The sequence below is a fragment of the Theileria equi genome (assembly GCF_000342415.1).
Source record: "Theileria equi strain WA chromosome 2 map unlocalized gcontig_1105316255037, whole genome shotgun sequence".
Taxonomy (NCBI): domain Eukaryota; phylum Apicomplexa; class Aconoidasida; order Piroplasmida; family Theileriidae; genus Theileria; species Theileria equi.
This window is the reverse complement of record NW_004668230.1, coordinates 1,230,492-1,242,564: the sequence shown is the minus strand read 5'-3', so window position 1 is coordinate 1,242,564 and position 12,073 is coordinate 1,230,492. Positions and strand designations below refer to the sequence as shown.

The 12,073-nt window shown below is 39.8% G+C and overlaps 4 protein-coding genes across 4 annotated transcripts; 2 read left to right on the top strand and 2 right to left on the bottom strand.

The window, feature by feature from the left end:
* Positions 1-559: 559 nt before the first annotated feature.
* On the top strand, positions 560-2,302 carry BEWA_040140 (hypothetical protein; the record flags this gene model as incomplete). The annotated part of the gene is made up of 1 exon (XM_004833371.1): positions 560-2,302. One exon carries the CDS (start codon positions 560-562, stop codon positions 2,300-2,302), a length of 1,743 nt encoding a protein of 580 aa, XP_004833428.1.
* A 369-nt stretch (positions 2,303-2,671) lies between these two features.
* On the top strand, positions 2,672-6,448 carry BEWA_040130 (reverse transcriptase domain containing protein; the record flags this gene model as incomplete). The annotated part of the gene is made up of 1 exon (XM_004833370.1): positions 2,672-6,448. One exon carries the CDS (start codon positions 2,672-2,674, stop codon positions 6,446-6,448), a length of 3,777 nt encoding a protein of 1,258 aa, XP_004833427.1.
* Positions 6,449-6,968: 520 nt separating this feature from the next.
* BEWA_040120 (hypothetical protein) lies at positions 6,969-8,612 on the bottom strand (the record flags this gene model as incomplete). Its single annotated transcript, XM_004833369.1, has 1 exon — positions 6,969-8,612. The coding sequence occupies one exon, from the start codon at positions 8,610-8,612 to the stop codon at positions 6,969-6,971; it is 1,644 nt and encodes a 547-aa protein (XP_004833426.1).
* Positions 8,613-9,306: 694 nt separating this feature from the next.
* On the bottom strand, positions 9,307-10,974 carry BEWA_040110 (Papain family cysteine protease family member protein; the record flags this gene model as incomplete). The annotated part of the gene is made up of 1 exon (XM_004833368.1): positions 9,307-10,974. One exon carries the CDS (start codon positions 10,972-10,974, stop codon positions 9,307-9,309), a length of 1,668 nt encoding a protein of 555 aa, XP_004833425.1.
* Positions 10,975-12,073: the final 1,099 nt, after the last annotated feature.

Below are 12,073 nucleotides of genomic sequence, written 5' to 3'. Positions count from 1 at the left end.
GGGTAATAACTGGGACATTTCTAAAACTATAGGAAGTATCCACATGAAGCTAATAGTAACGGTGAGCCTGTAAGAGCTCTAGAAAAACCAAGGGGATCTATACTATAAATTGAGATGAATCTGATGTGTTATGAGCATGCATAAGGTTAAAGTAGGTGTACAGTACCAGCAAATTCGTCAGATATTTAGGCGTTGGGCTATCTACTTTTCGAATGATTATATTTTTCACGTTCTTCACCCTTGTCAATATTGAACATGCATAAGTCTCTGTAGAGGATCTAAACTCCCTGGAATGATACTCCTTTACAACATCTTGTATCTGTGCCCTTTGTTTGTTTAGACCTATAGTCTTTTGTCACGCCTATTGCGTATTGTTTGTCTTCATCCATAGACTCTTCATAGTTATCATCGTTTATCCATACTGACAATTCTGCTCACACCAGTTGAGACATGAATGGAGTACTAGGAAAGGATAATTGGAAGATGGTATGGAAGGCTGAGGAAATATCTGTGAACATATGGCACTGGATAAGTGCTACAAAATGAATGAGGATGTGACATGACTACTGATAGTGGATGTACGGTTAGTGCCTACAGCTCGTATCTATATGTACTTGTTGACATTTTCAATAAGAATGAGTATAGTCATTCTAGTTGTGGGTATAAGATAACTCCTAAAGAAGAGAGAAATACTCCAGCAGGATTTAAGACATATATACATCCCTTACCGGATTGGGGATTTTACGAACTATTTTATTATTTGGGTAAAATTGACTATCAAGGAACTGAGCAAGATGGGTTCGAACGTATCAAGTACTGTCATACAGATGTTTTAGTCTACTATTGGGACTATGACGAGGATAATTTCTGTCCCTTGCTCGTTAGGGTGACAAAAACAGGATGGTCTATGTATCATTATTATGAGTACTACACTCCCACTGGTATAAACACAAATAATTGGAAAAGATATAGTGGTATAGCCAATGATATTTCTGATAGACTCAAAAGTATTAGCAAGGGAGACGTATTTGGTAGGGTAGTTGTTCTCAAGCTAGATGCGAAGAATAATGAAACCTATGGAGTTAATGGAGAAGAAACTTCTGATATCAACAAAAGTGTTAGGATACAAGTTACTGGACCAAAAAATGAGCCTTCTACAGACTACAGAAAATATACTCACTGTCTTGTGAGTAATGGGAAGATGAGGGTACTTGGAACAAAACACGATAAGATATACAAACCATTCAAAGAGTCAATACTTAAAAAAGAATATACTGAAGCCTCGGTATATTACTCCAGTAAGGATAGTAAATATCAGAAGCCCCTAATTCTTCAGCTCGGAACCGGAAAGGACTTCTACAAACTGGATGGTGAAAAGTGGGTTAAGGATCCTAGTATAACTTCTAGCGGACTAAAGGATGCACTGGACAAAGAGAATGATACTCACATAATTAATATTTCCAAAGAGAGCAAATACCAATGCAGTTCCCCCAGCTGTGATAAGAATATAGAAGTAGATACAGACCAATCGGCGGAGAAAAGTCACAATTACACTAAACGAAGGCATTATCTTCAGGGGAACGGGCAATTTTCTGTTTCTTCATTTATTGGAAGTGATAGCACTATTCAAATAGGTCTTTCTTCTCCAAGCGGTATAGCTGAGGTCAATATCTTCTGGTATCCAAAGCAGTCTGGAACTCCTCTTCTGATATGCTATTCATCTGAATCAACTCTTAGTTGGTTTAAAAAAACAAAAGTAGATAATGAATGGAAGGAAGTTAATGATACGAAGATCAAGCCTACTAGTATTGATGACCATGCTGGAATTCAGAAGCTCCTTATAGAGGCAGAATCTCCAGAAGTTAGCATTCAACTTGACCAGGTATCTGGAAGTGGCTATAGCTCTGATGGTGATGCAACGATCAATATTAGGGGTGAAAAGGTTAATGATGCAAATGGTTACTCAAAGATCACTCATGAGATTACTGGAAAGACCTTTATAATTAAGGGTATCCAACATAGAGGTCAATCTCAAACTGTAAAGGGTACTACTACCGCTTTCTCTAAGGATTCTCTAACCGAAACATCTGTATTTTATTCCGGTTCGGATCCTAAAATTTCCAAGCCACTCCTCTTAGAACTGAAGTTGCAAGTTGAATCAAAATATATCTACTATGAGAAGACAAAAAATGCAAATGAGTGGAGTCTTTTCGAATCCAAACAAACAACTCAATATACAGGAGATCCTCTAAAGAAGAAACTTGATGCTTTATATGCAGTCTCAATCTTTTGTAAAAACTGAGTGATTGCTATGAATCTAAATAAAGTAATATATCTTTTCATATAAACATACCAATCTCTCAATGTCTTAAAACTGAAATTTAAAGTCCAAATAAGAGACTCTGAACGAACAAAAGGAAATGTCCACTTTAGAGACATTTCCGATAAATTTAGGCTTACACACTTAGATAAATGGTTAAATATATTCGAATAATTCAATTCTGACTCCAAATAAGGACTCGGAAGCCAAGAACGGCTAGAAGGCCGTCTAAAAACCACTGTATTCCATAATTCGCTAATTTAAACAATGAGTCCCGCAAAAAGGATACAAAAGGGCTCGCCATTCAGTCAAGGTAGCCTTCCGAGAAGGTCGCCGCGCCTAAATCAAAAGATGTGTGATGATGACACACAAATGCTAATTGTAACAAGTGAAAACTCAACTACAGAAGCAGAATCTGCTTCTAGTGAGGCGTTCTGGACGCCAATGGAGATAAGTGAAGAGGAAGATGATCAAATGGAAATCATCGACCTAACACCTCCAAACTATCAAGCTGATGAGGTCGAAATCCTGCTAACAGGAACTCCGCCAAGTCCAAGCGATAATTCAATTAGAGTATTAGAACCTAAAGAGGTTAATTCGCAATTACCAGAAGATTCTAGTCCGATAGAAGAACCAGGATCGTCTGATAGAACATCCTGCTTCACAGACGAAGAAGAATTCTGCAACAACGCAGCTCAAAATAGGTTAACTCGAGCCCCGGGTGAAATGCAATGTGGACCTGAATATAATCAAAACAACTATTTAAACAAACAGGTGGCGACTTGTACAACTACCCAGAATAGACAGGGGAACAAAAGACCTTCTAAACAGCAGCGGAAAGAAAATGAAAATAATAAAATAATAGCTCTAAAAGTAATGTTAGATGGTACGGACGAACCAGAGAAGATTTGGCCAGCATGTGTATTGCACAAGGTCCAACAAAGCCTAGGTAAAGTCCCAAAGTTCGGATGGCAACACATCCACGAAGCCTATAAGGCAAGATTTTCTAATGATATAGACTTGGAAAAACTCCAAGATCTGGCTAGGAAAGGATTAAGAAATAACTTACACTTAAAACTACCCTCTGATGAAGAGCTCATGCTGCGAGCCGATGAACTCCCGGAGAACTCTCTAAAGGAGCTACGTAGGAAAATAAACATCAAAGAGGATATAAATAGAAAGCTGGTCCTAATGGAACAATATGAAATCGAGGAGGCCGAAAGGACTTACAAGATTTACTCACAGAGATTCCAGGAAACAACATTTCAGTACATCCTGGACGAGTTAGGATCCTACTTACTAGAAATCTCAAATCAACCAAGAGACTTCTCAGAAGCCACAAGAATATTGCAAGCAGTCCAACTGTCATATCACCACGTAACATACAAGGAATGGGAACCCTCCAATTGGAAGGAAAACATGGAATTTAAGATAGCAGGATTCAAGTACACTAAGGAACTGATTGACAGAGAAGAACTGTACGACTTGTCTAGAGAAGAACGTGGTCGGGCTATACAATACATGAAAAACAAAGGGAAGATTCTGGAAAACCCCCAACACCGACTCGAAGAAAAAGTAGCCTTAGACAATAATATACTCATATACCAAACAAAAATTGATAGGAGTGAAGAGAGGATACAATTCAACTTGGACAATAGCAACTTCGAGAAGAACACGAAAAAATTCTTCAGAAATCTATTGAACCAAGGACAATCTCGAGATCACCCGTCTCCAGTGGAAATGGAGATACACTGGTCCCCTGTGTGGGACGCCAGAACTATAAATCCAGAAAAGTTCGAAAGGTACCTATATCTCAACCCTACAGTTGTAAGGGAAGAGAAAGACTTCATCTCCGAAGAAGAATTTTATGAGATCATAAAAGGACTCCCAGACTGGAAAGCATGTGGAGTCGATGGAGTATACAACTTCTTCATTAAGAGAACAACACATTTGCACCCCTTCTTGTATAAACTAACAAAACAAGCATGCATGGAACCCCATAAGATACCTCAATGGTTTGGAAAGGGAATAACATACTTGATCAAGAAGAGCGACGAAACAACGCCAAGCAACTACCGTCCGATAACCTGCATGTCTAACTTGTACAAACTGGTAACAAAATGTGTCTACAGAGTGTTAATTGGAATTGTACAGGAGAGAAGATTGCTGTCGGAAGCGCAATTGGCCACGGTTAAAGGAGTCCAAGGGGCAAAGGAACAAGCACTGTTGAACATTGCAATTAACAGGGCGCACAAGAACAATCTGAAAACATCATGGCTCGATATTAGAAAGGCATTCGATTCGATAGACCATAAATATTTACATGCCGTACTAGATCACCTGAATATCCCAGATTGGATTACTAACTTTATAAAGCATATCACTAGTGGATGGACAATAGACGTTAGATGTGGGAAAGAACCTATAATGGTGAAAAAGGTAACGAGAGGAATCCTTCAAGGAGACTCGTTATCACCGCTACTATTCGTACTATGCATGGATCCCCTGAGTAAAATCCTACATTCAGTTTACCCAACGGTAAAAGGAAAGATTGGAGAAAAACAGGAACATGGCTTGAACCACCTACTATTCATGGATGATATTAAACTATTCGCTGAAACTGACGAAATCCTAAAGAAAATGACGGATGAGGTCAAAATGTTCTGCGAAGCCTCAGGATTGGAAATAAACAGAGAAAAGTCGGCTACAAACTCGCCTCTCTGTGAAGACACTGCAGTATTACTGGAAGGATCTGCAATGTACAAATACCTGGGTATAATGGAAGACAGATCAAGCATCCCATCGTTGGAGTCATGGGAAAAAATCCGAGCCGAAATTTTGGCAAGGGTTGAAAAATTAGCAAAAACCAAGCTGAACGGGAGAAACATGTTCAAGGCAATAAATATGTTTGCTTTGTCCCTCCTGAACTACTACACTGGATTGCTAAGACTTTTACCGGATGATTTTGAGGCATTAGACTTGGACATCCGCAAAATATTGGTCAAACATAGGATACATTACCTAAACGCATCCCCTGAAAGACTCTACCTTAAAAGAGACCAATGTGGACGGGGACTAGCATCAGCAACCTTTAGATCTGAAAAGATGTTGCTAACTTTTTGGGACACCTTGAGAAAAGGCAGTGAGACATCCACACGTCGAGCATTGATTATGCAAATCGAAAATGAAGACCTCACCCATATGTCACGCATAGAGGGATTTGTTAGACGCAAATACGAAAACGTCAACAATGGAGGACTACGTATCGGAGATGACAATATCAATGAGATGCAAAGGAGAAGTCTGTTCCACTCACTCTCACAAAAGAGATGTCACCCTATATTCTTTAAACAACTGAATGGAGACAACCTAATTGATAGGAAGGAATCTGCACTTTGGCTAACACATGGAAACATCTCAGCCCGAGACGAAGCAGCCTACTGCGCTCTCCAAGACAGAAACATCTTCATGGGAAACTATGATAAATGCAAACACTGCAAAGGAGCAACAGCTACTGTAGACCACCTGGCCACATGCTGTGAACGTAAACTAGCCTTTGATTACACCAGACGACACAACGAAGTTCTGAAATGTGTATCTCTCCACCTGTGCCGCATGTTCAATCTAATAAAAAGAAAGAAAATAAAAGGATATGTGATGCAGGAGACAGTTACTGACGGTACAAATGAACTTAGGATCGATACTGCTGTTAAGACGGACGCCAGGATAACGAACAATAGACCCGATATCCAACTCTACGACAGGAGAAATAAAAGGATATTTATAGTCGAAGTCGGAATCACGTGTCCAACTAAGGTTTCAGATACGGAATCCCACAAACAAAGGAAATACGATGTCCTTGCAAAAGAATTATGCTGCATCCATAATATGCCAGCATGCACCGTTCCAATAGTATATTCTTGGGATGGATTGGTTACAAAATACCACGCGAAGCACCTAGAGAAAATAGCTTTGCCCACAAAAATCAGAGCTTACATGCAGACTAGAGTACTACGTACCACCTTTGATTCGGTAACTCACGATCGAAGAAAGAGAACCAGAAGAAAAGCTGGAAGATATCTTTGGGAGATTTCTCGGAAACCTCGACAAAGAGGAAGAACCTCTTGAAGAGGAGGAAGTGGAAAACGAGCTCGAATTCTCTCGCGACCGAGTAATAAGGATCAGGAAGAAAATAAAACGTAGAAGAACCGCTGCTTCTAGAAGGTCTGAAGGCCCCCAAAACCTACGGAAAATCCGTAGGATCTACAAGGGTAGAAACTAATAACACACATATAACACAACCCCTACACCTAGGGCAGGCTAATTAGCTTAGTATGCTTTATATGCCATTCACTTTCCATCAAACCTTCCTACTATATTGGGAGCATTGTTTGGAACTATAGGAGCTACTGGAACCGCTATTGGCGTTGGAATCTGGAAAGGGAAGGTCATATTATCACTACTAAAGACACTCTTCTAGGATATCCTCATCTCTACCCTTGGTAGGTAGTAGACACTCCCCTCTAGACTCCTCTCTTGTTGGTATACTGGAATACTAAAACGTATACACACTTTTACTTGCTTTGAAGTTACCTTTTAAAATCTGTGTATACTCAATATGGTACATTCTTTAAAAACTATAGGATATTCATCTAACCCAAGGATCTCCTTTAAAGTTCTTATAAAGTTTCCATCCTCCAAAAAATGTTGCGGCGCTTCCACCAAACACAGAAGGGATGATATATCCAGCGAGGACACCACCAGAAACAGGGTCAACAAGAGAAGAAGTGTTTCCTCCAGTATCAGGATTGCAGCTACTCTGAAGACTATTGAGTACTCCACGGATCTTTTCATATTGAGTAGCATCATCAGTGTTAGATAAACCACCTGTATATACCCATTTACCAGCCTTAATAGCAGTATTATCATTCTTGTACCAGTTATGGATGTTTCCAGTCTTGTAGTACAAGAGTAGAGGTTTTTCAGGATCACCTGGACAAAAGTAGACTCTTACTTCGCTCACATCTAGAATTGGTATATCGGGAGTTCCCAGTCCATTGAAGGTTATTATATGAGCACCATTTTTAAAAGATACTACATGAAACTTCTTTCCACCAGGAGGATTCTTAAGTTTGTGAGTGTAAACTTCATAACTTCCAAGTCTGTCAGAAATTTTGTCCTTCTTAACTTGCATTTTCTCGCCACCATAATGATCATTACAAACATCGTAGTTACCAGGACTTCTCTTCTGGCTTACATCTATTATTACAGCATTATTGAGTTTACAGTTGAGATGTTTGAGCTTGCTTTCTAGAGCCTTCTTGGTAGGTGGAAGAGTTTTATCAGGCTTCCAATTTGTGTTATAAGTATCTGTCCCAATGTTATCGTAACAAGTAATCTTCTCCGATCTACCAGGTGCTTTGGTGGCCACAATTACAAGAAGAGGTATACTGTTATCCTTCTTTAAAGGAGTCTCTAGAGCAGTCCAGTAGAAGACAGAGATACCGGTAATTTTATCCACAGGTCCTTTTAATCCTTCTGTAATCTTCTCACTCTTATATTGGAACTCTTTAACACTGAAGTAATTACTTGCTCTCCCTCGTATGGTGTGAACATATTCGGCAAAACCTTTAACTTGTGGATTAGAAATTGGTTTAACCTCTACGGTAGAAGAACTTTCATAAGTAGTAGGTTCTTTAGGCTCTTTTCTCTGATAAATATCTATAACTACAGAAGGAGGCTTGCAAGAACTATTAAGAGTGTCCAAAACTTTTAAAATTTCATCATAATCACTTTCTTTCCTTTCATTGAAGCCATTAACCTCTTTCCAGATAGGAAAAATACTGGCTATATTACTCTCTGGCTTTTTAAACCATCGATTCTTGCCACTTGTATCTGGTACATAGATGAGGAGAGGATTAGTTGCAGTAGTATTTGTAACTTCACCCTTGCAAAAATAAACGACCAGCCTGTTAGCATCCTTGATTGGAAGACTTAAACCTTTAAGCTCGATTTTGTGTCTATAACCCTTAAAAAATCCAGATATGTTAAACTTTCCAGACGGGTTTGGAGTATGTTCATAAGCAACATAATTTCCAAGCTGACCAGAATCTTTTACCTTTTCAACCTTGACTTTCTTCTGATCATTCTCATAGTGTTTAAGATCTTCTTCATGACAATACTTTCCATCATTGTCCTGGTCTGTCTTTATAACATCTATTTGAACGACATCATTAATCTCACAATTGAGTAACTCTAACTCCTTCCTAGTAGGTTCGTTTCCAGATGTCATAGGATAATGTAACCATGTACCATTTCGGTTGTTTCTATAGTATTGAGTCTCTTTATCAGTTGAAACACCCACCAGGAGAGCATTATCTGTCTTATACTTCCAGTAATAGGCGGAAACTGATGTTACCTTTTCAAGTTCCTCACCACCGATAATTTGGTTCAACCCATTGATTACCACCACTATTTTTATAATAGGTAGTTCCTGACCCAGTATACGCCACTTCAACTAGGATATCCTTATTTGTATTACCAGTCCAGTAATAAGCGGAAACGGCGGTTGCCTTTCCATCGGAATTATTAGGAGGAATCCCTTCTATCTTTTGACTACCATCACCTTGTACTTTCTTTAGTGTGAATTGTGGCTCCCCATTAGAAACCTTATGAGTGTACCTGTAGAAGTTAGATCCGGGAGGGTCGGTGGTTCTTTCGACAATAATGTTAACAGTCCCACCACCTACGATAGAAGCGAGATATGTATGATTCCCATTTTTATCTGCCTCTTTGTTTTCTTTAAGCTCAATGGTTACTCTGTCCGTCATTATTACCAGAGTTCTCAGAGCAAGTCCTTAGACATGAACATGACAGTCTCTTCTGAACAATGTGAATACACAGGCTCATATACTGAAGTATACCCCTCCATTCACTATGGACATTCATCATCCTTCTGGAGACTCCCTACGGTAGTCTGGTCACCATTACATAAACCCGCGAGCCCCTTCAGTAATTCCGCAAAAGGAAACCTGTGTACCATCTGGACCATCTATGGGTTTATCGAGTATCCTAATGAAACCGCCTTCTCCCCATTCTGTTCCCCAGGAGTTCTTTACGATCCAATAATTGACATTTCTGGCACTATCCGTTCCATATCCTACTACGGTCATTGCATGTCGTACACCATTTGTACATTCCGTATTGAAAATTCCGGATTCGTAGTGAGTGAGCTCTTTGGAGAGAGTCACAGATGTGGAAAGGGCTCCATGGTTTTGTAAAAAGTCCTTGGCACCTTTATAGTCAATAAATCTACTCTCCTTGATCCCTGTCTCTATCTTGCACTTTTGATCATCGCATGCACCTTTTTTGCCAGTGAATGGATACTCGGCCGCTGTGCACATTTTATGCGTCCTAATGTACAATCCTGTGGGTCCCATAAATCCTCCTGAACAGCTGTTATACTGATACGCGCAGTCCAAGAGTTGCTGTACGCTAAACGACTCGAATCTTTGCCTTTTTATCGCCATGAATGTCTCGAGTGTAGCGATTGATGACATTCCCCAACAGATGCCACAACTGTCCTGGTTTGCCACTGGACCAACGTAGTTTTTATCTTGCCAGCTAAATGTCGGTTTTGGTGCCTTGGCAATTTCCGTTCTGTCAAACGGCAGTGGTGTATACTTTTGGTGGAGGCTCTGGCGGAAGCTTCCCTTGAGGTTATACACGCCGCTTCCAATGTCAGTTTTTGGATTTTTAAAAAGGTCTCCGTAGCCAACATTTACCTCTGGAGTATAGTTGACCCTCATGCCGGTACGCTGGTTATAACCCATGTTGTATAGTCTGTCCGGATTCCTATTGTGAGTCTCAATGAAAATGGCGTCCTTGCGGAATGTGTAGTAAATCCTCTTTAGGTCGACAAAGTTACAAGGGTACCTCTCATATTCCAGATTATACCTCTTGAATTTGAGTAGCAGATCGACCTCGAATTCCACGTTCATGTCATCGCCCAGGAAACCTATAATGTCATACAGTGCAGAGAGTTCATCCTTTGTGACAAAGGCAATCTTTTTTGTCGTCTTGTATATGCAGGAGCAGTTTTGGGTTATCCTCATGCATGAGGTAAATGTCTCCTGGTCCAAAACGTTTATTCGGTACTTTGCAAGCTCCAATACCATCTTTTTGATCATTTTGTCAATCTCTTCCTTTTGTTGCGGTGTTTGTATTTTACTCTTTTGGTCTTGTTGTAACTCTGTGGGTTTTATTTCATCTGTATTCTCTAGTGATTGATTCCTTTTATCATCTAGTGGCTTTTTTATTTGATCATCTTTCTTCTCTGGTGACTTTTTCGTTTGCTCTACCTTCTCCTCTCGAGGCTCTTGCTTTGTCTTGCTGTCTAAGGCTTTGGGTCGAGTAGGCTTTTCCGACTCTCCATTATTCAACGGCTGATCACTGCCGATAACATCCACTTGCACTCCTTTGTTGGCAGAGGATGACTTTATGGTTGTCACAATTACCGGAACTGCGATTGCTATGGCAACGAGGATAATGACGCAAGAAGCTATAATGACAGTCCTTTCGTTTATAATCTTCTGCCATCTATTCCGTTGCCTGGTGTCGCTTCCTGCAGATTCGGAATCTAAAGATTCAGACATCTTCCCGCCAGTTTCACTCGTTCAGACTGACTAAATTATCCCTCGATTCACCAATTAAAGCCTGTGCATGCGGGGGTATAAAGGTTCAATCCAAGACTAGGAAGCTTTTAGAACGTGTAAATTGGCTGTGGTTATCGGTTAATGACAAGGGGGTGCAGTTCACAGAGACGTTCGAGGTTGGACGGCGGGTCTCTATAATGGGAGAGGAGAGTAGTTTACCAACTTTCAAGTATTTTTATAACCTTCAAGTAATATAAAGAGAAATTTAGAGTTCCGTAATGTGATCAGGAAGTGGTTATATCCGAGTACACATTTCCAGATCCGTGTCTCCATTATCTCGTGAGAATGGAAGGGTAACTAAATGGTTTGTATTATTCTCCTTTTTTCTTGTACTGGTGAGATTATGAATAAAATAATTCAAGTGTATTTGTTTACGTCATTTAGCGTTTTGGTACTCTAGTTTCTCACTCTTCAGGTTATCTTTCATGTTACTTCTTCATCCTTTGTCATCTGCTCACACTTAATTGATGGATGTGTAGCTTTTCATAAGGAAGATGTTAATCTATTGTCATTATTTTGCCTATGCATGTAAAGAGACTATCATTAACTAAACATACACACTCTAATGGAGTGTAAACAAGATATAGAAGTATGGTACTGCATTATGTCAATAGGGAGTATCAATGAGGAACTATTTGGAGGCTTTCTTCTTAGCTCCAGGTTGTTCACTAGAAGGTGCCACAGAATGTTGAGGTGGAACTGCTCTGAGATTCTCCGTAGAGACTTCATTAGAACCTCCTTGCGTTGCTTGAACAGTAACTTTGTCATCATTTTTTTGCCTTTTCCAGAGAAAATCCAGGGAAGACAACTGTGGCACAATCTTACCAAACATACCGTCCATAGTACTGCCAGAATCCTCATCCTACTCAACAACCTCTAAAGTGTCCGGAAATATTCAGAACAAGAAACAACCAAACACCTCCATTACCTTACAGCTAAACATCAGAGTATGTGTAACAGGGAAACTAGAACAAGAACAATAAGGCTACAAGTCTTGACAAGTCAGATATACAAGATACCTTTGATCTTTTGCTAATAT